The sequence below is a fragment of the Gorilla gorilla genome, chromosome 2 (genome assembly GCF_029281585.2).
Source record: "Gorilla gorilla gorilla isolate KB3781 chromosome 2, NHGRI_mGorGor1-v2.1_pri, whole genome shotgun sequence".
NCBI classification, from domain to species: Eukaryota; Metazoa; Chordata; class Mammalia; order Primates; family Hominidae; genus Gorilla; species Gorilla gorilla.
This window is the reverse complement of record NC_086017.1, coordinates 77,504,500-77,530,820: the sequence shown is the minus strand read 5'-3', so window position 1 is coordinate 77,530,820 and position 26,321 is coordinate 77,504,500. Positions and strand designations below refer to the sequence as shown.

The following is a 26,321-nucleotide window of genomic DNA, read 5'->3' as shown; positions in this document are numbered from 1 at the left end:
GATAAAATACATAAAACTTAGTGTAGTGTGCATTACTTATTAAATGCAAAGTTAATTATTATACAAATTCAAGTTACAATTTGTGTTAGTCCATTCTCACAGTGTTATAAAGAACTACCTGAGACTGGGTAATTTATGAAGAAAAGAGATTTAATTGGCTCACAGTTTCGCAGGCTGTACAGGAGGCATGGCTGGGGAGGCCTAAGGAAATTTACAATCATTGCAGAGGTGAAGGGGAAGCAAGCACGTCTTCTTATGGATGGCAGGAGAGAGAGAGAGAGAGAGAGAGAGAGAGAGAGAGAGAGAGAAGGGGAAGATGCTACACACTTTCAAACAACCAGATCATGTGAGAACTCTATCACAAGATAGCACTTGGGGGATGGTGCGAAGCCATTATAACCACCTCTATGGTCCAGTCACCTCCCACCAGGCCCTGCCTCCAACACTCAAAATCCCAATTCACCATGAGATTTGGGTGAAAACACAGAGCCAAACCACATCACAATTTGACCTCAATTTTTGTTGTATGCTGTGCTTTGAAATCCTTGAATGAAAAGTTGTTGATGAATTCTGAACAATTCAGAAATTTTAGACTGAAGTTCATGTTGTATCTATCACTTATTAAAAGAAAAAAGTGATTGTATTATTCAATGTCATTAGGCATTAACAGAGGGAAGAAAAGTATAGAGAATATATTACTCACAAGCAAAATTCTTTCTAAATGGAATCCTTTACAATGTATCCCATGAGGCATCTGGAGGTCTTTAGGGACACAAAACAATTTATTGAAACTTCTGTGCAAATTGAAACTCATATTTGGAGCAATGCATTAAGAATGTACAGATTATTTATTCACCCTCTTCTCTGAAGGAATTGCAGAGATCACTTTTATTATACAAATGCTCCTTCAGTGATTACAATCCCTTCTCTCTGACACATGGAAGAGAAAGGAATAAATGCAAGTGCATAAAAAATGAAACCTACTCTGATAGATAAATTGCATATATTCAAGAATGAGGAAAATTGTGTGTGCATGTTATCATATTAAAAAAATAAAATATATTTGGAACTCCTTGAGTTTCCTTCCTCAATAATGAGAGGCACAGAATGAGAATGTTCACTTATAGTAATTTTATCAGCACACCATCAGTGAGGCCAGAATGAATGGTAGACATTACTCTTGCAGAAACATGAATAGGATATCATTTTGATATTACTTCTGCAAACACAGCTAGCAAAGCCAATGTTCATTCTAAATTGCTGGTGAAGGTTTCACAAGAGTCACAACAAATAAAGAAAAAATCCTTGCAATTTAACCAGCTTTTACTGGGAGCTGTAATTTACCCAGTCCTTTCCTGGGCACTATCATAAATATAAGAAAAAGATGTTGATATTTTCCAGTGCTAACAGGTGAGGTTGGGTTAATTCCGTACTCCACAATTCCAAGGGAGCTAGCCTGAGAGTTTTTATAGTGTGTAAAACATAGGGTTGAGGCTGGGCATGGTCGCTCACGCCTGTAATCCCAGCACTTTGGGAGGCCAAGGCGGGCAGATCACCTGAGGTCAGGAGTTGGAGACCAGCCTGGCCAACATGGTGAAACCCTGTCTCTACTAAAAATACAAAAATTAGCTGGGCGTGGTGGTGGGCGCCTGTAATCCCAGCTACTTGGGAGGCTGAGGCATGAGAATCTCTTAAACCCAGGAGGCAGAGGTTGCAGTGAGCCAAGATCACACCACTGCACTCCAGCCTGGGTGATAGAGAAAGACTGTGTCTCAAAAACACCAAAAAAACAAACATACAAAACATAGGGTTGGGATTCACTCACTTGGGGGCGTGGGGCACCTGACTTTGCCACATAAAGTGTAAACATGGGTAAATTTCTTAACTTTTCAGACTTCATTTATTCATCAAATAAGAATAAAAATACCCACCTCTTATCTTCATTATGGGGATTGAATGGATTAATGTATATAAAATATTTAACCCAATATGCTATAGACGTGCCATGGTGGTTAACGTCTGTCTTTGGCTTTCCCCCGTATTAGCCTCTGAGACAGGGATTTTGGTGCAAGAAATTTATTTGAGAAGTGATCCCAAGACACAGAGGGAGAAAAACTGAGACATGAGACAGAGAAGGAAGATAATAAAGGGTGATTTATTGAGCAGGTGACTGCTGTGGGTAACAGAACCCAACTCACTGGGGGAACTCAAAACAAAGTAGAACAGCTTTAGAATTACCCCTTCCCAGAAGCAAAGGTGCTAAGGTACTTATCTACCAACTTTCTGTTATTGGTTTAGGATTGATTCCTGGAGCATTAACCTTTCTGCACTTCTAGCCTGCCCTGCATGCTGGCCAAGCTTGCTTCCAAAGACAGAGAAATGACCTTAGGTGGAGAGAATTAAAGGGTTTTCAGTAAGCTGACTACAGAGGCAAGCACTTAGGGGATACAGACAGAGCTTCAACAGGATCTTCATGACTAAGACTTTATTTAACTTCCCCATGACTCCTTAGCCTCTAGGCTCTCACTGCTTTATGAGGCTTCTATAATTCAGGTAAAATCTTTCTATTTGTATTCTTTCCATTTGAAAATGTTAGGCCAACAGGATTTGAATGTATACCATCTGGGTTGAGTGGAGTTAGAGCTTTGAACTTGGACATACAGATTTTATAGAGAGTTGGCTTGCTAGATGATCTCAAAGAGTTCACAATTGAATTGGGGAGACTGTACATACACAAGTGAAAACATGTAAGTCAAATGCAATTTAGAAGTTTAAGGCACTAAAGTCAGCGCAACGGCATTTTCTAAGAGGTAAGACAAAGTTTCATCACTGCAAAATCTGCTGAAATTCTTAATGTTTTTCATCTAGTATCATTTGCCATTTTACTTTGAAATTTCAAGGCATCTGAATAGAGCACACTTAGTGTTGATTTGTTAAAGTGTGAGCTGTTTGGCATGACAGTAAAACGGACTAATCGTTCAGTATAGTAGAGTAAAAACGACCAAATTTTGGATACTGAATTCTTCTGGTTTATTATTTTGAACAGAAAAGAGAGAAGAAAATAGGTTATTTCCCAACTGTGGTATAAATACAGCATCAAAGCTGAAAGTAAGCATATAAAATTGGAGAAGCTTTTCTGAATATGTAAGTTGTGCTAATTAGAGTAGATAAAAATCATCTAATGAGTATCTAACTTTGTGTGCAGATCTGTGCTTAGAAAGATGGTGAAGTAAGAAAAAAAACATAGGCTTTATTGAGTTAAAAAACAGAGATCTAAGCTCTGTTTCTTATTAGCTGAGCAATTAGGTAACTTAGTTTCTCTCTCTGAAGTCTAAACGCATCTTCCCTTAAATGGGCATAATAAGACTTACCTCACAGTAGTGTGAAAAGAATATGATATATAAATGCAACATGACATGTAAAAGTGTTAGAGGCCATCAACAGGTGAACAGACAAACAAATTGTGGTATATCTTTACAACAGAATGCTACCCAGCAATAAAAAGGAATGAACGACTGATGCAGAAACCAACATGAATTAATCTCAAAATAAATACAACAGACAAAGGAGAGTATATACTCTAGGATTCTATTTATATAACATTTTAGAAAATATTTAATAATCTATAGTGATAGAAAGTATATGAGTGATTACCTGAGGATGGAGGAATACGGAGGAGTGAGAGGGCACAGGAAACTTCTGGGGTAAGCGAGATGTTCATTATCTTGATTGTGGTGCCGGCTTCATGGATGTATAGATATGTCAAAATTTATCACACTGTGCACATTAAATGTGTGCCATTATTGTATGCAAATTATACTACAATAAAGCTGTTGACAAAACAGTATTAGGTGCTCAGTAAATGCAACTGTCCTTTTCTAAGTGTGTGTTTATCGGACCTTAATGCAACTTGCTTGGGGTCAAATTTGGTAAGTCCAAATCAGCTGAAGCTATACAGATTTTGTCTGCCCATCACTTCTTTCTTCTTCAAAAGAGCAACATGATAGTCCCTCTTTTGGTAAATCTCTCCTCCCTGGCTCAAAAGCATGGTGCTTATTGGGGTTGCCAATCATAGAGACCCAACATTTTGGACACTTAGGAATGGGCAGGGAACACCATGCAGCCCTTTCAGATCCGCTCTACCAAATGCTGTGTGCCCAGCCCCCAACTACTTCTTCCTTTTGCTGCAAAGTTTGTATCTGCAACCTTCTTCAGAGGATTGCCTTGGAGCTAACAGGGCTGCCGTGCCTATCGAGAGCCAGGGTTTACATCCCACTGACCAAGGCAAGCTGTAACCAATGACTGGCACAATGTTGCTTTTGCCCAGCTCCCTTGCTGTGGGAGTGGACAAATTCTGACATGTAATTTATGCTCTAAGCTCTCTGTGGCCCAAGGCTGGCACTTCATCTGAAATTGCAGCTTTGACCAGGAATTTTCTCTTCTTTATCCTGCCTTCATATACCCTTACCATTTTCTACTAAGAAAATTTCCTTAATAAAACCTCTTGTACCTGAATCTGACTTGAAACAGCATGACAGCCACCTCTTTGGCCACTGAGATTTCCAGGAATACACCTGGGACTCCAGCTGACCTCATGAGGGTCTTTTAGATATTTTGAGACTTGAGCTAGGGCTATCTTTCCTCTTTGGTCATAATGAAGTATGGATGTGACACTGGAGCTCCTAGGTTCCCCACCTTGAGAAAAAAACTACTTTGAAAGGAATGCTAAACAGAGAAACTCACCAGAGATGAAGTGAGAAACTCCTGGTGATGGTTGGGTCCATGATGCCAGATACCTTTAACAACAGCACTCTTTTTCCTTCTGGGGTTGTTCACGCTGACCAATAAATAAAGCATGTATTTTGAGTCATACTCAAATATTTAAAAAATATTTTTCATACTTTTCAGTTGTTTTTAGTAGTTTGAATTGATTTTCTTTGGAATACCAAACTCTCCCCTTGCACAGACTGATGAGATGAAATCACAGTGGGGGAATTTGGAGCCTAATTTGGAGCCTCATGAAAGAATCTTAGGTTTCTTTCATTAAAAATTATACTTTTCCACAAGACACAGACAATAACATAAAAACTCATTGTATCAAGGAAAAGCTGATCTTAATGGCAAAGGCTAATGCCGATAGTATAAAAATGACTTCCTGAGAAAGTTTAGCTCACAAATGCTCTGAACCCTTACTAAATCGGATGGATAGCAGGACCATTAATGGCTTGGAGAATTTTCAAATTGAAATTTGCTATTTTGTGCAGAATATTAGAATAGTGCTTCATTGGCTTGGCTAAAATCAAACTAATGACATGAGAATTACTATTTTAATTCATTTAATGATTGCTTCATGAGTTAAAACTTTTTGCCTCCCTCTTGTTATAATTTTAAAAAATTAATCCACTCTAAAAGATGAGATATATGAAAATAAAACATTTCATGCAATAATCTTTGTTGTTTTTGGTGGTTTTTTAGTGGAGGGAGGAGATACATCTAGGATTATTAAAGGTCAAAAAGGTGAGATTGGCAATATTAAGTGTTACGGTATTTCTGCTCTAAGAACAAATATTTATAATAGTGGTCCTCAACCAGGGGAGATTTTACTCTTCCTCCCCACCCCCGTGTATTAGTCCCTTTTCATACTGCTATGAAGAAATACCCAAGACTGGGTAATCTATAAAGAAAAAGAGGTTGAATGGTCTCACAGTTCCACATGGCTGGGGAGGCCTCACAATCATGGCAGAAGGCAAAAGGCACATCTTACATGGCAGCAGGCAAGAGAGTATGTGCAGAGGAACTGCTCTTTATAAAGCCATCAGATCTTGTGAGACTTACTCACTATCATGAGAATGGCATGGGAAAAACCCACCCCTATGATTCAGTAACTACCCACAAGAAATGGGGATATGGGAGCTACAATTCAAGGTGAGATTTGGGTGGGGACACACCAAAACCATATCATGCTTCTAGGGGATATTTGGCATTACAGCATTTAGAAAGATACAGTATCTAGAAAGATTTTTGATTGTCACAAGTGTAAAGGAGGGGGCATTTGCTACTGCATATAATAGTAGAGGCCAGGGATGCTGCTAAATATCCCATTATGCATACGACAGCCCCCCACAACAAAGAATGGTCCAGCCCAAAAGGACAATAGTGCAGAGGGAATGAAATCCTCATTTACACCCTTGCTACCAAATCTTCCCTTTCTTTTACCTCAGAGCTGCACCCCGGAGAAACAAAAAGAACTACTCTAGACTGGAGTCTAAGGTAAAATGTCAATCCTGAAACCTCCTTGCCATGCCATCTAAGGTAAACTACTTTGCTTCTCTGTACGTTTTCCTTCTAATTTTGTAACAGTGCAATAGCACTTACCTCTTAGAGCTATTCAGAGAACGAAATGAGGTAGACACTTCCAGTAAAACTGCTTAGCACAGTGCCTGCACAAAACACAGATCCAACACAGCTTAGCCATTTGTTGTTTTTGTTACAACAAGTAGAAGTTTGGGGCAGGTATAGAAGATAAAGCAAGAGGCTGGGCTTGGTGGCTCACACCTGTAATCCTAACACTTTGGGAGGCCAAGATGGGTGGATCACTTGAGGTCAGGCGTTCGAGACCAGCCTGGCCAACATGGTGAAACCCTGTATCTACTAAAAGTATAAAAATTAGCTGGGCTTGGTGCTAAGTACCTGTAATTCCAGCTACTTGGGAGGCCGAGGCAGGAGAATCACTTGAACCTGGGAGGCGGAGGTCGCAGTGAGCAGAGTTCATGTCACTGCACTCCAGCCTAGGCAACAGAGTGAGACTCTGTCTCAAAATAAATAAATAAATAAATATGAAGTAATATTTTCATTGGGCTGTTTTTATTAACCCATATTAATACTAGAGATATTGTAGCTTAAAAAATAAAACACCAGAATTTCATTCTAAAAATTACTGTATATCTTCTACCACAGACATCCTTACTCCATTCTTAAGCCTTATCCTCACCTTTCTTTTTAATCCCAGAACCTCTTGTTCTTTCCTCATTCTCAACCTATCCCCATCTTCATCTTTTTTTTTTTTTTAAATAACTTGAACTTGTCTTAGATTCAGGGGGTGCATGTGCATTCAGGGGTGTCTGTTCCATGGTTATATTGTGTAATGCTGAGGTTTGGGGTATGAAGGATCCCATCAACTAGGTAGTGGGCATAGTACCCAATAGGCAGTTTTTCAGTCCTTGTCCCTTTTCCTCTCTTCCCCTTTAGTAGTCCCCAGTGTCTCTTGTTTCCATCTTTATGTCCACGTGTACCCAATACTTAACTCCAACTTACAAGTGAGAACATGTGCTATTTGGCTTTCCTGTGTTAATTTGCTTAGGATAATGGTCTCCAGCTGTACTCATGTTGCTGCAAAGGAAACGATACTTTTTTATGGCTGCATAGTATTCCATGGTGTACCTGTACCACATTTTCTTTATCCAATCCACCATTGATGGACACCTAGGTTAATTCCATGTCTTTGCTATTGTGAACACTGCTGTGATGAACTTTAGTTAACTCTTACTTTCCCCCAGCTCTCTCTGCATTCCTGAATTCCACAGGCTTTAAAGCAAAGTTTCAAGTAGGTTATAAGATCAGGCAGTATAAGGTCATGGTCTACAGGGCAAATTTTATCAACATCCTTGCCTTTGTTTCATCTTCTTCTCAAAAAAAATGTTTTTATTTTATTTGACTGCCTTTAGATAGGACACATACATGTTATCAAGGCTCCCAGGACTCCTTATTCCCTTGTTTGGCTTACTTTATTCATTTAGGTTTCCTTGCTTTGTCTCCTGAAGGCAACTGGGTTTAGATGCTGCAGGAGGTTAGAGATGGAGGATTTGACTGTGAGAAGGACTGAGGAAGGCTACTGGAAAGAGCTAAGCACTGCAGCAGTGAGCTCAGGAAGGTGGTGGAAAGGGCGGCATTCTGGACAGTTCAAAAGCTGTGAATACCTGTGCCAAACTAGAATGTATATGGCCTTTTCTGAGGACAAAGAGTATCACAGTCTGGGTAAATAAACCATCAGTGCAGGAGAGCCATTGCAGAGACAGTCAGAAACATATATTTAAACCAGAGGCTCTATAGAATGAAGCATTAGGTGGAAGAATTTGGATTTTACTTGTAGCAACAGAAAGCATTACAGTTAAAAAAAAAAAAGGACATGGAAGTAACAAAAGGAAAAGGATCTTTTAATTTTTTTAGAAAAATAGATTTTATTTTTTTCCTATCAATTTGTGTTCATTGTAGAAAGCCTAGAAAATAAAGGAAATGGGTCGGGTGTGGTGGCTCATGCCTGTAATCCCAGCACTTTGGGAGGTCAAGGCAGGTGGATCACGATGTCAGGAGCTCGAGAACTGCCTGACCAACATGGTGAAACCCGGTCTCTACTAAAAACACAAAAATTAGCTGGGCATGGTGGCGTGCACTTGTAATCCCAGCTATTCAGGAGGCTGAGGCAAGAGAATGGCTTGAACCTGGGAGGCAGAGGTTGCAGTGAGCTGAGATCGTGCCACTGCACTCAAGCCTGGGCAACAGAGCGAGACTCCACTTCAGGAAAAAAAAAAACAAAAAACAAAAAGAAAAGAAAAGAAAGGAAAGGAAATCAAAATCACCCCACCCACCTCCTAGCCTTCAAATTATTTATAGTTAACACAAACACACACACACACGCACACACACTTTTAAAAACAAAATTTAGAGTCATCTATAAAATTTTTAGTCTATTTTAAAAATTTGATATATCAACAGTATTTTTCCAGGTTGTTAAAGTTGTTAACTATTTTTTTTTAAATATTGTGTCTGATATAATTGCAAAAGTAAGCAAAGATCTGTGTTCACTGCAACATTATTTGTAAAACCAAAAACCCACTAAATGTAAAAACAATATGAATATACTTTAATAGGAGCAACTGATGACTTCACTAATATTTATTGAGCATCTACTGTGTGCCAGGCACTGTTCTAGCCACTGGGAATGCAATAGCAAACAAAGCAGACAAATTATTTGCACTCATTGAGCTTACATGTCAATGAGTTTATATTCTGGTGCAGGGGTTAGCAAACTTTTTCTGCAAAGGGCTGCATATTACATGTTTTTAGTTGTATGGTTTCCAGGGCGACTACTGAATGCTACCATTGCAGGTGGAAAGCAGCCATAGACAATGCATGCACTAATGAGTACGGCCGAGTTCCATTAAAACTTTATTTACAAAGATAGGCAGTAGGCTAGATATATATGTAGATACAGATTATAGATATATAAATAGAAAATATATGAACAGACAATATATAGATATAATAAATTATTGGACTGGAGGCTTTAAACTATTCTAGGATCTGAATATATTAATAGATTGCCAAATTATTTTAGAAGGATGTAACAATTTAATTTCCACTTCTACCAACAAGTAGAAGAGTGCTTACTGCCTCCACAATTGTACCCACATTGGGCATTTTAATTAATTTATTTAAAAATGTACAACTTCAATAGGCAGTATTATATTTTATTTTGTGTTTCTTCAATGCAATCAGTGAAGTTGGCCATTTTTTTCTTTTTATGGATCAGTTCTATTTTTTTTCTGAATTGTTTATTCTCATCATTTTTGTCTATCATTGTGCTTTTTAATTTTTCTTTTTATAAGAGTTTCTAGATACTTAATATTTTCATGTAAAAATTTTACTCTTTCCAACCTCAGCTAGATGAATAAAAATTTTTAAATGAAATTTTACTTTAGTCATCCTCTAGTTTTTTTCCTTGTGGCATTATGAACTTCACTCTTCTGGAAACTCTTGGGTTAACTTTGATCTGAGGTTATTTCCAATTTTTAAGGTAGAATTTTGAAAGGAAACTTGCAGAGGTTTTTAGCTTAGAGATATCTCTACAGGCAGGTTCTTCTTTGTGGTGGCTAAACCCTCTTTAGCTCATGGCCAGCCATTATCTCTGATGGAACTCTGCTAACATTCATTTTGCCTACAATATCAAGAGTTCTCCACATTATTTCAGCCCATGGTTGTAGGAACTGGGGGCCTAACTAGGTCAAAAGTCTAGGATTCTTTGCCCTGCATTCTTTGCTGAAGTGAGCAGACCTCCTTCAGAAGCTGATCTGCCTCTTTGACTTGGCTTTCAGTCAATTTACTCCTGCCATAATCACGTTTGCTTTTCCAGGAACTTAACAAAGCTTGATATCAAAAGAGGAGAAATCATCATTTGCACCACTTCTATCTACTTCTGCTGTAAAATCTTTTTTCTTTTTTAACCAAGTATAGGTTTTCTCTGATTTTCTTCTCTTGCTGTCTCTAATCTTTTTATATACATCAATAAAAGCCAACCAAACAAACACTTTCTGGAATGCTTGAGTCTTCTTATGTCTCCACTGAGAAAGTCCCAGGGCGGCATTTTTACAGCTACCTTGCAGGGCCCAGACTGCAAGAATGTTAGAGAATCCATGCTGTGCTAGAAATAATATGGAACAGGATACAAGTTAGTAATTGAGGTGGTCAGGAAAACAGGTAGGAATGTAGTTTAGAGCTACAGTTTCAAAACTTTTTTTTTTAAATAGCAGAACCTTTTTTCTAACAGTCTCAAATGCTTCTCCTCCTATTCCAGATAAAACACTAATATGAGCTAATATGGTTGGTTGCAAATGAGAGGCAATATAATCTACCCTGACCCCACATTCCCTTGATCCACCCTGGAAGTTATTTGCAGCTCAGAAGGATAGACCCAGCCTCAAGCACCTGAATCTCTTGGCCCTAAGGCTTTATCTAGGTACAGTGGCATGAAATGGCCCATAAGGGAGGCAGGCTGGAGATGAAGAAGGAGTTCAGAGCAGGTGTGAATGCCCCTAGGAGCATCCTTCAACCAAAAAGGCATGAGAGTTGGTGAATAAACACGATCAGTTCCGTGCTCCTCAATGAAACAATTATACAGTGTTTTCCATAAGTCTCTCGAAGGTTTCCAAAAACAAACAAACAAACAAACAAACAAACAAAAACCTCAAGTGCCTACAGCATATCAATGTAGTCTTTTACTAGTATTCACCTTCTCCATCTCACCTCCTCAATCCCTCTCCTGCTGTCTAGGATCACCTCTTAAATAATCTCTTTGTATCCAAATCCTTGTTTTAACAACTGCTGTGGGAGAAACCCACTTTAGAAAATGGAATGATGATGCAGAGACTGTACATCAGAATTAGATAGCCCATGTTGACCAGTACGATAGCCACTAGCCATGTGTGGCTATTCAAACTTAAGTATAAATTAAATCAAATCAAATCAAATTAAAAATTGATTTTCTCAGTTGCACCAGCCATACTTCAAATGTTCAATAGCCACATAGCATGATAATGTACAGCACAGATATAGAACATTTTCCTCATCGCAGGAAGTTCTATTGGACAATTCTGGCCTAGAATCAATTCCAGATTGGTTGGAATTGGCCTTCTCCTATTCATTACATCAGGCCACTTACTCTCTGCTTTAAGACTCAGTTTGTACGTCTGTAAAATAAGTCGGTGGTGAGGATTAAGATAATTTCTGTAAAGCATTTAGAAAGCACCTAAGTGTTCAATAAAAGCAGGGAGAAGGAGAAAGAGTGAAGTGGAGTTCTACGGTGTCCAAGGACTCTGAGGAACTGTACATAAAAACCACTAGTGTAGTGCATCACACAGGGCAGGTTATTTCCCTTCATGGGCCTCCACTTCCTTTCTCACTGGGGACTACTGGCAGATTTCTAGACACTCATGAATCTTTGCATCTTCTTATTAGGGAGATTTTTGCACCAGCTTCATCTTTATTTATTTACCCATCCAGTCAATAGCAGTTGGGCACCTCCTGTCTTCCAGGCACTGTACTGTGGGCAGAATAATAACACTGCAAGAACACGGTCCCTGTCATTGCAGATTTTAAAATCCTGAAGGATGAAGCAGACAAGTAGCAAATGCAGTAACAAACCTCTAATAACCACTGAGATACCCCTAGCTCCCGCTTCAGGGAAGCTTCCTGAAGGGGGTGACTGAAACTCAAAGGATGGGAGAAACTCATGCTGGTGAACAACAGGGAAGGGTGTTTCAGACAGAGGGAAGAGCAAAGAGGCATCTTTTGGAGCCTCAGTCCATACTTCTTGCTGGCATGTAGTAAATTAGGTTTTAGAGGGGCTGCGGAAAGTTTGAAGAGGATGGTAGAAGTAGGGGAAGAAAGGGAAGAGAAAATGTGAAAGGTGGGAATTGGATAGCTGCTGATATTCCCTCTAGCTATGCCAAAGTGCTACCTTTGATGCACTGCAACCTCTGCCTCCTGGATTCAAGTGATTCTCCTGCCCCTGCCTCCCAAGTAGCTGGGATTACAGGTGCCTGCCACCATGCCTGGCTAATTTTTATATTTTCAGAAGAGACGGGATTTCACCATGTTGGCCAGGCAGGTCTTGAACTCCTGACCTCAAGTGATCTGCCAGTGACGGCCTCCCAAAGTGCTGGGATTACAGGCTTGAGCCACTGCGCCCGGCTGATGTTGGTGTTTCTCCAACCATGAAGCATGAACCGCCTACAACAAAGACAGTGGAGTAGGGGCATTATTTATAAGAATGCAGATCCTTAAGCCCCAAGACAGACCTACTGAATCAGAACTTCTGGAGAGGATGGCCCAAAGGAATTCCGTTACACACCTAAGCTAAGAACTGTCGCCTGTGGCTGGGCACAGTGGCTCTTGCCTGTAATCCCATAGCTTTGGGAGGCTGAGGAGGGAGAATAGCTTGAGTCCAGGAGTTTAAGACCAGCCTGGGAAACATAGTGAGCCCATCTGTATAAAAATATATATATTTTTAATTAGCCGGGTGTGGTGGCACATATATATAGTCCCAGCTACTCTGGAAGCTGAGGTGGGAGGATTGCACGAGCCCAGGAATTCAAAGCTGCAGTGAGCTATGATCATGCCACTGCACTCCAGCCTGGGTGACAGAGCAAGACTCAATCTCAAAAAATAAAAAAGAGAAGAAGAAAAAGAACCACTGCTGTGGCTGCTCACTTTATAATGAGGCAGGACATTTGTAAAAGAATGTTCCTTTAATTTTTACTTTACTGTTTAAAAGAAGCTATCTTAATAATATTGAAGGTGCTGAACTCCGTAGGTTCCAATTGCAATAAGAATTTAGGTTTTGTTTCTAACTTCTTTTCCACAGTCAATCTAATGCTACTTTTCTCTTTCGGTTCAAGAACCTCCACAGTCCTTTGTGTAAATGTTCTTTCCTCAGCTTTTACCATCTTCTTCATCCAGCTCCAAACTTCCTGCCAAAAGAATGTCATCACCCTTGTTTCCACCATTTCATCTTGTTCTCTGTTTTTAGTCTCTTCCGCTGACCTTGTCTCCAGCTGGGCCTTCCCTAAGTTAATGATGTTCCTTACTCTTCCTCCTTTCTTATCTTGACTTTGACCTGTCACCACTGCTCTAAACTTGCTTCCTGTGAATTCTCTCCAGGATGCAGTGAGAATTTCTCTTGAGCACACTTCAGTTTTGGCAAAGGAGACACTTTTTGTCATAAATCCCTTTTCTTCTGGGCACCTTACATAGTCGTCCCTCACTGTCCATGGAGGACTGATTCCAGGAATTCCCATGGATAATAAAATTCATGGATGCTCAAATCTCTGATATAAAATGACATAATATTTCCATATAACCTATGCACATCTTCCTGTATACTTTAAGTCATTTTTAGATTACTTGTAATACCAAATACAATGTAAATGCTATGAAAATAGTTGCTACACTGTATTTTTTTACTTGTATCATTTTTTATTATTGTTATTTTTTATTTTTTCCCCAGAATATTTTCAATCTGCAGTTGGTTGAATCATAGATGTGGAACCCACAGATACAGAGGACCGTCATTTAAATAAAGCTGCTGAGAAATACCATCAAAATTAATCATTTTAATGCATTATTGAAGAGGGAAAAATAACTTGAGCACAGTGACCATTCTTTCTGTGCCACTGGCAAACAATACAACTGAATCACTGGTTAAAATGGCTATCACAAATAGCAACAGTGATATTACCTATGCATATAATGAAAGACCAAAAAGTTTAGTCTCCTGTAAATTCCAGAAATCTGTTATCCATTAAAAAATTAACCAAATGAAATCCACAGATGCCCTTTATTTCATCATTGTAATAGTGATTTTCATTCTTGACATGCAGCAGTATGAACTCAAATATGTAATTCATGAAAATTAGGGTTGTTTCTTAAAATATTCTATTCAGCTCTGCTGGTTACAATTAGTATTTGTCAAACAGTTTTTATGCTTAAGTGAAAAGGTAATGATAAAACACCACCAGAACTGCTAGATGCAGTATCCCTTTGCTGGGTTTCATGATATGTCTCTCTGGTAAATCTGCGCCCCTAGAGTAATCAGTGCGAATATGAAAATGAGCACATTATTTCACTGTTAACAGGCACTGCTAAGATGAAAGCGAAGGCATATAGGCCTGCTGATGTTTTTATTTTTCTTTTTGCAACGATTAACTGAATAAGAAACAGTATAGCCAAGGTGCTAGAAATACAAAGCTTAATCATAGAGTTTTACAACTTCATATTTCAAATGCATGCAGTTTATGAGAAGTGTTACACTGTCAACTCACAGCTCAAATAAGATGTCATACTTGACCTTCATTTTACTAATAGAAAAACTGAGGTTCACAGATGTAAATACTAAAGAAATAAACACACAAAAAAGAGTTCTTAGTCAAATAATGAAGGCATGGTAGGTAACAGCCACTAGGATCTCAAGTGTTTGAGGATGCATCTCATTGGCAAAATAGGTACTATCATAATCCCCTTTCCACAGATCAAGGAATTGAGATTGTTAAGTAACTGGTCCAGGGTCATGGAACTTTTAAATCACAGAGTCAACACTTGCAATGTCTACCTCTGTGCTTCAGTCTGATACCAGAGTGCAGAATGCTTTCAATAGTGCTATTGCCTATGGCCATAGTTACTGTTCAAGCAGTTCACAATTGCCATTTTGACACAGCAAAAGCGTAGAATAGCTGTTCATTCACCTTAAGCCAATGCTTCTACATGTCGCAGCCGATTTAGACCACGGGTAGAAACTGGGTCTGGTACCAGGTGTCAAGGCTCTCTGAAAGCACCAGTCATCATCTCCATCTATGATTTATCAACTTTTTGTCCTACGTTTAGGAACCAAATGGGGGATAGCAGAGTAACTCGTCTTTGGATTCACCAGGAAACATCTTCAGAGTTCACCACTATGGTTTGCTTTGTTTGCTTTTTTAGTTCTCAAACTAAAGAACACTTTGAAAAGATTATTTAAAATGCAGGTCCCAGTCTCCATTCTAAGTGATTCTAATTTCATGAGTATGAGGTGGAGACCAGGAATCTGAATATTTGAAACTCTAAAACAAAATGTAATGGTTCCTTGACCACTATTCTCTATCCTCTTCTTGGAGGCAACCACTTTAGACTCTTAATACTTTTGTCTGGCATTTGTACATCTCTGTAATTCTCCAGTGCTATCAAGATAAATTACAAAGTGTCAGGGGTCTCCTAACCTACATCTCAGATTGGCCCTAGTGTTTCACGTTTGATATCAAGCAAATATTTGTTATGGACCCACTAGAGGAAGAAAAAGAACATCTATGAAGTCTTTACTATGTGCAAGGTCTTTACACGCAACATCTCATCACTGACTACTTACTACTACCCTATGAACCAGGTATTTTCCTAGTCACAGGTGTTCAAGGGGGTGGAGGTCAGATTTGAATCCAATCCAGTTTGGCTGAAAACTTAATGCTTGTTCTAGGAAAGCACAGTGCAGAACTCTGGTAGAATCTAGATTCCCTGTTCTCAAAGAGATTCCTATTTTGGGGAGGTTGGAGGGTGGAAGCGGGGAGTATGAAATAGGGAGAAATCTTACGGGGAACTCTACAATGCAATTCATTCCACATATGTTTATTGATTACTTTTTCTAATCCAAGTCCAGTGCTAGACACTGGAGGTGCTACATAAATGGTTCTCTTTCTTCCTTCTGTCCCTTCTCCCCTACCCCCTTCCTGCAGAGAAGGCAGAATGAGATAATACGAGTAAAGACACTGAGGAATTGCTGATGAAAGATTTGGACCCCGGAACCAAGGATGAGACAGTCTTCCAATTCAGACAGGAAAACTCTTAGGAGGCTGATAACCCTGGAAAGACCCCAAGTTACGCATCAGTAGATAGTGAACCAATCAAAGAATGCCAAATGTACTTGGATGACAATCAGAAAGCCTCTCCCGACTCCACTTTCAAAAATCCCCCCATAATAGAATAATCGCATCTTAAAAGAACACTCATCAATCAAAGACAGTCTTAAGAGTCTCTCCTTTATCTCTATAAAACTAACACTTCTTTCAAACGACTTCTAGTCTCATTTGGAAGGAAAGTGATAGTAGCCAACTCCCTTAGCATAGTAACGTCTGAATAAACAGCCTTTGATTAATTCTATAGGTGGTCTTCCTCCTTTTGGCAAAATGTTCACAAGCTCTCACCAAGTTTAAACGTTCACTCTCAAACATTAGCAAGTCTTTGCTCTATCCCGGCGGACCCAGTAGGGGTAATGATGAACAATATGGAAACTCAAATCCAGTTTTGTCAAGAGGAGGGTGCTAAGAGTGATTGGAGTCCAGCTTTGGGAAATTTGATCCCAAGCTGTGTCACCCTTGGCAAGTTACTTGACCTTAGAGTCATGTAAATGTCATGTGGAACTCTGTGGCCAAGTTTCTCTCTGGCAAAATGGGAATAATAGTAGGACCCCATTTGCAGGGCTCCTGTGAAGATTAAATGACTGAAAACAGAGGCAGCAGAGTGTATGTATCAGGAAAGAGCATCGGTTTGCCATTTAATAAAAAAGAATCCACGAGTCCACAGTGATACAAGTGAATAAAAGAATTCACCGACGAATAGTGTTACAGTGAACTAAACATGGCCTAAGAAAGACTCGGTACTTCTGTATTTGAGTCCTTGTGGACGAACTGCAACCTAGCTTAATAGGTAGACAAGATTGAAAACCTAACTTAGAAGTATGGACCTAAAACAACAGCTAAGTCTTGGCAATCCCAGTGGCCATATTTTAACCGTTTATACATTGCTGAGTGTTCAAACTGTGTAAGGCAAATGCCAAGCTGTAACCAATCCAGCTGTTCTGTACCTCACTTCTGATTTCTGTAAGTCATTTCCCTTTTTTCCTCTATAAATCTTCTTCCACCACGTGGCTGCGCTGGAGTCTCTGTGAATCCACTGTGATTCTGGGAGCTGCCCGATTGGCGAACCGTTCATTGCTCAGTTAAACTCCTTTACATTTAATTTAGCTGAAGTTTTTCTTTCATCAATGGAGATGATGGAAAGAGTGCAGTTTTTCTGAGTAGAATACAAACTAATAAATGTAGGATGGAGTTAGACCTTGCCACTTTGCCATCATCGTGACAATAATTGATTTAAACAATCATCATCATCCTTATCATCAAAAGATGCTACCTCTAGTGGGTAAAATTATGGCTCGAAATGGGCTAGAAATCATATTAAAATAAAAATCCTCAGCTCCCCCACTTTCCAAAGAGAGAGATTAGGAAAGAAGCTAGTAGCAACAGCTGTCTACTTATGTCACATTGTACCTTTTTTCATGATCATATGCTCAAGAATGAGTAAGGTTAAAAAAAAAAATCTAAAATAGTGCTTAATTTGGGGGTGGGTGGAAGGGATGTGAATCTCATCTCTTATCAGACCTGCCACCTCTGGCAAGTTACTTAACCTCTGTGCACCTCAGTTTTCTCTTCTGCAAAATGGGGATTGTACACTTCTACTCATTTAAAACTTTGCTATGAAGACTAAACAAGTTTATATTTGTCTAGTGCTTGGCACACATTCAGTAACTTTGCTGTTGTTTTTATTATATGCACATTGCTTAGACTCACGTAAACTCTGTGAAAGGGAAATAATCTTGGGACTCCCAAATCACTAAGATAAAGGGAAAAGTTAAGGTGGGAACTGCTTAGGGCAAACCTGCCTCGCATTGTATTCAAAGTCATCCCTCTGCTCACAGAGATAGATGCACAGCTGATTGCTTCCTTTGGAAAGGCCAATCAGAAACCTAAAAGAATGCAACCCTTTGTGTCTTATCTACCCATAACCTAGAAGCCCCTCCTTGCTTCCAGTTGTCTCGCTTTTCTGGACCAAACCAATGTACATTTTACATATATTGATATCTCATATCTCCCTAAAATGTATAAAACCAAGCTGTGTCCTCCACCACACCTTGGGCACATGTCAGGACCTCCTGAGGCTGTGTCACAGGCACGTGTCCTTAACTGTGGCCAAATAAACTTCTTAAATTGATTGAGACCTGTGTCAGGTATTTGGGGTTCACAACTCCAAATGAATGTTGCTTTTATCACTCTGATTACTGGGCTTAAAATCCTCCAATAGCTTTGTGTCCAGAATTGGTTCCTTCCCGTGGGTTCTTAATCGTCTCGCTGACTTCCAGAATGAAACTGCGGACCCTCGCGGTAAAGATGGCGTGACCAGAATTTGTTCCTTCAGATGTTCAAATGTATCTGGGGTTTCTTCCTTCCGGTGGGTTCGTGGTCTCGCTGACTTCAGGAGTGAAGCCGCAGACTTCACAGTGAGTGTTACAGCTCTTAAAGGTGGCCCATCCGGAGTTGTTTGTTCCTGCCTGTGGGTTCGTGGTCTCGCTGACTTCACGAATGAAGCTGCAGACCTTCGCAGTGAGTGTTACAGCCCTCGAAGGTGGGGCATACGGAGTTGTTCATTCCTCCCAGTGGGTTCACAGTCTCCCTGACCTCAGGAGTGAAGCTGCAAACCTTTGTGGTGAATGTTATAGCTCATAAGGATAGTGCGGACCCAAACAGTGAACAGCAGTAAGAGCTACTGCAAAAAGTAAAAGCACAAAGCAACCACAACATGGAAGGAGACCCCAACTAGGGGCCACTACTGGCAGCCCGTGTCCAGCTTTTACTCCCTTATTTGGCCCCACCCTCATCCTGCTGAATGGCCCATTTTACAGAGTGCCGATTGGTCCATTTTATAGAGTGCTGATTGGTCCCTTTTTACAGAGTGCTGATTGGTGCATTTACAAACGTTTTGCTAGACACAGAGCGCTGATTGGTGCGTTTTTACAGAGTGCCGATTGGTGTGTTTACAAACCTTTAGCCAGACACAGAGCACTGATGGGTGCATTTACAATCCTTTAGCTAACAGAAAAGTTCTCCAAGTCCCCACCCAATTAGCTAGACACAGAGTGCTGACTGGTGTGTTTACAAACCTTTAGCTAGACACAGAGCGCTGATTGGTGCATTTACAATCATTTAGCTAGACAGAGAAGTTCTCCAAGTCCCCAACCGGCCCACCCGGCTTCATCTCTCAGCTTTACATTGATCTTAGGTTAAGGATAGAACAAAACAAAACACCCACAACTCCCTAAGGGATGGAGAGCCTCCAATGGCCTCTCCTTGACTCACCTGAGGCCCTGGGCTGCAGGAACCTCACCTGTCTCTATTCCTTAAAGTCTCAGCTCAAACACCACTGTCCCAGATAGGCCTCGTGACCGCAGGACTAGACCACGGTTCTCTGCAGAGGGCGTCAGCTCCGTGAGCCACCCTTCCAGCACCCACTGCCATGGCGAATATTCGCTTGTTTGGCCATCCAGGGACTGTTTGAGCCCCAAGACCGCAGGGCTCCGGGTCTGTCTTTGCTCAGGACGATAACCCGGGGACTGGACAGTAGGCCCTCAGGCCTTGGGACCGCTCAAAGTGAACCGGGGCCGGGTGGGGGACCCAGGGCTCTGCAGCCTTAAGAACGCCTATGCCCCCGGGACGCAGGGGGCAGGCCCGGCCCGCCTCTGCCTCCTCCTCCTTTTCCTCCCCGCGCCCTCTTCTCCTCCGACCCCTCCTCCCGCTGCTCCTCCTCCTCCTCCTTCCCCTGCCCGCGCCCGCCCTACTGCCCCGTGCGGAGTTTCCTGTTTAAGATGGCGTCCCCCGTAGCAGCGCAGGCCGGGAAGCTTCTGCGAGCCCTAGCGCTGCGGCCCCGCTTCCTGGCGGCCGGGTCCCAGGTGAGCGTGGCGGCAGGAGCTGCGGGCGCTAGCAGCGGCGCCGGCCTGCCCGGGCTTCCCTCGCCCCCTGCTGCTCTTGGTCTCCGCTTGACCTCCTGCGCGGCCCCTCGGGCGCCCCACTTCGGGAGGTGACGCGGCGCCGGGTCCAGGCGCAGCAGGGAACCCCGCTCCAGTGTGGGGCAGGGGCGGCGCGGCGGCAGCCCCGGGTGCCTCGGGGTATGAGCGACCCAACGCACTAGAGTCTCCGCTGTCTGTCCGCGCAGACTCACGGTGAAGGCGCTGAAGCAGGCGCTGGACGCAAGTTTAAGAAAAGTTTCTTGGACCGGGTTTTGGAGCCCTGAGGTTTTATTGTCAGCTCTACTAATTCTGCTTTTCAAACTTCTGACACTAACCCTGAGCACATTTAGGCCACGTGATAAACATGCCTGGCAACCCGTTTCAGCCCAACTAGGAACTCACCCCCTAGGGTGAACTTCCTGCAGGCTACCTGCTTTTGCAGACTTTTAATGTGCCTGAGTTGGTCAAATCCGTGGGCCAAGGAGAAAAATGGGAAACGATCTTTCTCCTCTTTCCAATGAAAAATCAGGCCTGTCACTAAAACGCATTAGACCATTGACCCTGTCCATGTCCTCCTTGTTGATGGAGAATGAAATCAAAGAGGGTCAGTGCTGGGCTGGATAGCGATTGGAACTTGGCCTCTAGCAGATTTTTACCTTCTGCAGATGGCAAGCGTTACAATAGTCAGAAGGACTTCAGGAAAGTTTTGAGTTGGTGATGACTCTTGTAGAAATCACTCAACCACTGAACTGGTTAGTCTCTGTAGATTATCTCTCTTCCCTTTTAAAGAAAGCACAGTCTGGGATTCAGCCACAGCAGAGTTAATGACCTTGCCTATTTCCCCATTTTTAATTGATGAGAGGCAAATTATCACTCATACAATTTTAACCAGGATGTGCATAGTATAGTTTTTTAGAAAATTTAAAAAATAGCGATTAATGATTTTTTGAGTTACTCTAAACTTTGGTTATGACATCTGTGAGCTATTTTTACCCCTCTCCTTTCATTTCCTGCCTCCCCATTTCTCTGTTATTGTTAATGTAAATTTAAAAGGTGCTAATACTTACTACTATAATATTCTTAATAGGTGCTTGACAGTATAGTGAGGTAGCAAAAGGAATGGCAGTTTTGTCTAATTAAAACTCACTAATAACTGTTGTAATAGAGTAAGGAGAATACCTCCAGGTGATGAAGTCCTATTCATTATTTAAGTGTTAGAAAAAACAAGAACTAGGGTGCTAACCATGAGTGTAGACTTGAATTGATGAGAAACATGGGGCCCAGGGCAGTGAAAACTCATGAATTGTACAGAGAAACTGAAAATGCAGAGTGTTTAGCTGAATTATGTGAAGCCTACTTCCCTAACCAAGAAATAAGAGGCTGAACGCAACCCAGGAGAAAATCTGGTTGGGGAGAGATACTCTTGGTTTGTCAAGAAAACTGGGTAAAAAGTTCTGTTAGCACACCGCATCTGGTTACTATGATTTACATACTTGTGGATGATGTGTTATTCTGTAAATTCTTAGAAGGTAAAGATAGGTTTTTTTAAAGATAGAAAGGTATACAGTGTCCAAGAACTGGAAATGGACATTAGCAGTCATTTAGTCCAGCCAGCTCATTTCATGGGTAGAGAAATTGAGGCCTAAAGAAGTTCAATGACATATTCAATGATACAGTGAGAGTTTGTGGCATTCCAGAGTAAAGGCTTACCTTTACGTTTCCGTTACACCATGCTGTTTCCTGGTGAGTATATAGTTCCTCATGAAAATATATTATATCAACATGCAAATTAATCTGCCTGCCGGTAGTAACTATATAACATCCAAGTCATTAGCACCACTGACACATTTTTATTTTTTTCTTTATGACCATCTTAGAATTGTCCATAAAAATGGTGAGTATTGCTCATGACTTGTAATAAAGTCTATTTTCAAATTCTTGGGTGCTTCCTATGATCTGTTTCATGTACACTGATTTGATATTATGTTTCCATAGTCCCTTGCCCGTGGCAGACATTGCAGTTAAACATGGCCCACTTCTCTCATCATACTTAAGAATCCTCACCAAGTGTCTCAGAAATCTGTTGCCACTCTTGGCCCAGACCTATTTTATACCACCAGGCCTTGTGAAAAACTGTTGTCTGTACAGAAATAAAAGACCCAGTTTCTGCTTAGAGAAATAACTTTAACTGGTCTCTCAAAGATACCCATAAATGACATTTTGTCTACCTCCTCCCTATGGTTAAATTTAACATTTGACACATATTCCTGATGCTTAGTGTCATTGAAGGTTTTTTTTTTTTTCACCTTTGCTGTTAGCTTTACTGTTTTGACTTTTGATTGATAGTACGTCCTTAAAGGGTCCACTTTAGTCATTTCTTATTTTTCATATAGTTTTTATTCAGCCCATACCATTTGGCAGGACTGTTGTAGGCCCTGGGGTTTGGGGATGGTGAATGAGGCAGGCAGAGTCTTTGGCCACGTGATACTTTATTTTAATGGAGGTGGGAGAGAGTGAGCCAGTACACATATAACAAATAATGAAAATGATTTCAGCCAATGACAGATTCTGTGAAGAAAATCAGTCAGGGTCATGGGATGGAGAATGGATTGCTTCACAGCAGGGTAGTTTAGACTGGATGATCAGAGGAGACCTATTTGATATGGTGTGTTTTTGATTGGCATAATTTTTTAAACTGAAATATAAGACATACTGAAAAATGAACAATTGCAAATGAACAACTTGATGAATTTTCATAAACTGAATGCACACCCAGCTAACTAGATACAGATGAAGAAAACGATCATTTAACAACAACCCGGAGGCCCCCTGGTGCTCCTGCCTGTCACTACCTCCACCCTACAAAGGGTCACCAGTCCCCTGACTTATAACACTGGTTTTGTTCAGTTTTGTACTTTAGGTGAAATTATATGTATGCATACACATACTTCACATTGCTCAGCATTATATGTAAGTGATCCTGGAGATGGCCTTTTTGACATTTGAGCTGAGACCTGAGTGATGAAAGGTAGCCAGCTAGGTGAGACTAAGGGGAAGAGTGTGTTAGGCAGAGCAGACAGCAAGTGCAAAGACTGAGATGAGAATGAGCTGGGCATGTCTAGGTAATTAGAGGGGGAAAGTGGTAGTGGACTAGGTCTGAGAGGAAGACAAGGGCCAAATCATGTGGAGACCTGCAGGATCTGCTAAGGAGGTTTCAGGGGTTTAAACCAGGCTGAATCCCAGTCCTGGCAGCCAAAGCACAGGCATGTAATTAATGTACTGTACATGCCCCCTATTATAAATCTAAGTTAGGCTGGCTTTGAAACTTTTAGCAGAGTGGTGTTCAGTGAATTTAGCAGTAAGGGTCTAACCATGGTTAGAAGTCTTTCCAAAGACCTAAATCCTGGTAGACAGGGGCCATGTTGCTGTGTCCATATAGTCAAGTGAAAAGAGTGTGCAGTACTTGGTGGTGTAATAAAGCAAGGCACTGCCATGGTGGGCAAAATATGAGTACATACTGCCAGTCAAGTCTTAGGGGAAATGTTGGCTGAGGACACTGAGTTTGAAATGGTTCTTAAAGTTAAGTCTAAGCACAGTTTTGTTGTCTCTTAGGGTATTTCCCCTCTCTTTGGCTAGTGGAAGTTCATGGAGCTCTCTTGTAGGAGAAGCACTGCCTTTCAGGTCTCCAATTTTATTTTACTTTTTTTTTTGAAAGAGAGTCTCACTCTCACCCAGGCTGGAGTGCGGTGGCCTGATCTTGGCTCACTACAACCTCCTCCTCCTGGGTACAAGCGATTCTCCTGCCTCGGCCTCCTGAGTAGCTGGTACTACAGATGCACGCCACCATGCCTGGCTGATTTTTGTATTTTTAGTAGAGATGGGGTTTCACCATGTTGGCCAGGTTTGTCTCAAACTCCTGACCTCAGGTGATCTGCCCCCTTCAGCCTCCCAAAGTGTTGGGATTACAGATGTGGGCTACTGTGCCTGGCCAGGCCTCCAATTTTAGAATCCTTGTTGTATGTTTACTGTGCAGCCCAGAGCTTCTGTCCAGGGACTTACAGAGGATTGTATGTTGTCAAAGAAACTGCTTAAACCCATGCCCCTGCTGTTGTATACTCAGAAAGAATGGCTCCAGCCTAATTTTCTGCCTTTACGGAAGTGGGAGGAGAAAGATGGATGCATGACTTTTATAAGTGAGGACTAAAGGTTATGGGCAAGTTCTTATCAGCTAAATGAGGCTGTGGCGGCTGCATTGGAAGTTGTGACTTACCTATATCTGCCTCTTGCCTAGGAGAATAAATATTTGACTTTTTTCTTTTTTTAAAATGAAGTACAGCTGCAATTTCTGCTTTTAGAAAAGGGAATCCATCTCAAATAATTTAGATGCTAAACTATTGACCTTCCTTGTGGGGAAGACCGTTAAGTGATAGCTTTGTCCTAAGTTGGTTTTGTTTACTGTAAATAAGGCATTTCTTTTATGGGTGAGTGATTGAGTGCACAGACCCACAGTAGTGAGAACTTTCCTGCCCTCGGACCCTGGTCTAGTTCTGCAGGTGCAAAGCCCAGAAAGTCACGGAAATATGGCATATTTGGGGGAGGAAAAGAAATTACATAAGTAACCTCAGATCATTTGTCCTTCAGCTGTCTTTACCACTCAATCTGCAATTGTCACTTGATGCATCACTTTCTGTTACTTGATGGAAAAGTTTTACTGAAGAACTTGAGAGATTTGGAAATATTTGAACAAATGATAATATCAGTACACTAATGAAATTTGGAGATTAATATTGAGAGTTTGTGAGGAAGGTGGAGGTGACGGAGAAGGCAGTCCAGGTGAATTCATGCAGAGGCAGAGGTGAGAGAACAGGGGGAGAGTAGTTGTAGTGAGCAGTTTAGTATGGAGAAGGGAGAGGCGGTGGATAGCAGAAGTTGAGGGACAATGACACTTTCGGGTATACAAGGAAGTCTAAATCGGGCTTCAGAAAGCCCAGAACTCAGCAGGGAATAAAATTAACCCCCACAACTGAAAAATCAAACAAATATCATTTATGTAGCAAATATTTTCTGAATGCTTATTACAGCTCATGCTTTATAGAATGTTGGGCAGATAAATATGACCGAGTGAATGCAGACAGGAGTAAGAAACACAGCTCCTACCTTCAGAGGGCACAGAGTTACAACTGGCCTATAAACCTGTAGTTATACTAAAACATAGTGGGTACTGCAACTGAGCTGTGTTCTTAGCCTTCTAAGATACTGTTGGCCTCTGTCAACCACTTACCCTGTGTCTGCAGAACTATTCCCTCTGATCATTCATTGCCTGATCTCTGTCTTCATCAGCTTTCTGATTCAACGTTGATTCTTGAGATAGGCTTTTTCCTAATTACCTTACCCAGCCCTGCCTTTCCAGGGATTATTCTCTGTACCCTTATCTGCTTTGTTCTTTATAACACTTGACTGTACCTGGTAATGTTATTTGTTTATTGGCCATCTTCCCCGCTCTCCTACAAGTGTAAGAATGTAAGCTCCGCAAAGGCAAAGTGATACAGCTTAATGTAACAGCGTGAGTGATTCCCCAGCTGGCCAGAGTTGGTATTCAGTAAGCATTTGTGGTCTCAGTGAATGAGTAGGGTGCACAGAGAAGGGAGAGGGAGGTAAGGAACAGGAGAAGTTGAGGGATGATGTGGCTCATTTCAGCAAATGAGGAAGAAGGAAGGGACTATAGAAATCCTAGTTGTGAAAGGGTCCTCATAATCATAGAACTGTTCCTTGGGCATGTAGTATATAACAAGACTGTGTGAAGTAATCTCCACACATTATTTCTTTAACCCTTACAACATCACTGCAGGGGAGATTTCACAGTCTCCATGTTTTATAGAAGCAATCAGAGGCATAGAGAGGCCCTATAGTCGTTTGCTTAAAATCACAGTGCCAGGGAGTCACCCGCCTCATGCTGATAAAGGACTTATGCTGTTACATTATTAAGCTCTGTCACTGAAAGATCCTAGTTGGGCTGTACTAAGCAGTTAAACTGATTGCTTACCTTTCCCCATCTTTTTGCCCTTGAGTGACACTCGCCTTTGGTCATTTGGACTTGTGCTGATGAAGGCGTGCTGATCAACTTGGCACG

General features: G+C 41.2%; 1 protein-coding gene and 1 long non-coding RNA gene across 2 annotated transcripts in view; one reads left to right on the top strand and one right to left on the bottom strand.

The window, feature by feature from the left end:
* LOC134758062 (uncharacterized) overlaps positions 1-19,915 on the bottom strand; it is a 105,080-nt gene extending 85,165 nt beyond the window's left edge. Inside the window, exons 1-4 of the long non-coding RNA XR_010132868.1 lie at positions 19,545-19,915; positions 6,376-6,440; positions 4,744-4,837; positions 3,655-3,777 (exon numbers count right to left, since the gene is read on the bottom strand). This is a non-coding gene — a long non-coding RNA (uncharacterized lncRNA). The remainder of the gene's footprint in view (positions 1-3,654; positions 3,778-4,743; positions 4,838-6,375; positions 6,441-19,544) is intronic.
* A 62-nt stretch (positions 19,916-19,977) lies between these two features.
* The window catches only part of SUCLG2 (succinate-CoA ligase GDP-forming subunit beta), a 292,253-nt gene continuing 285,909 nt past the window's right edge, over positions 19,978-26,321 (top strand). Inside the window, exon 1 of the mRNA XM_019024673.4 lies at positions 19,978-20,134. Within this exon, the coding sequence (XP_018880218.4) occupies positions 20,051-20,134 (84 nt within the window). The 5' untranslated portion in view covers positions 19,978-20,050. The remainder of the gene's footprint in view (positions 20,135-26,321) is intronic.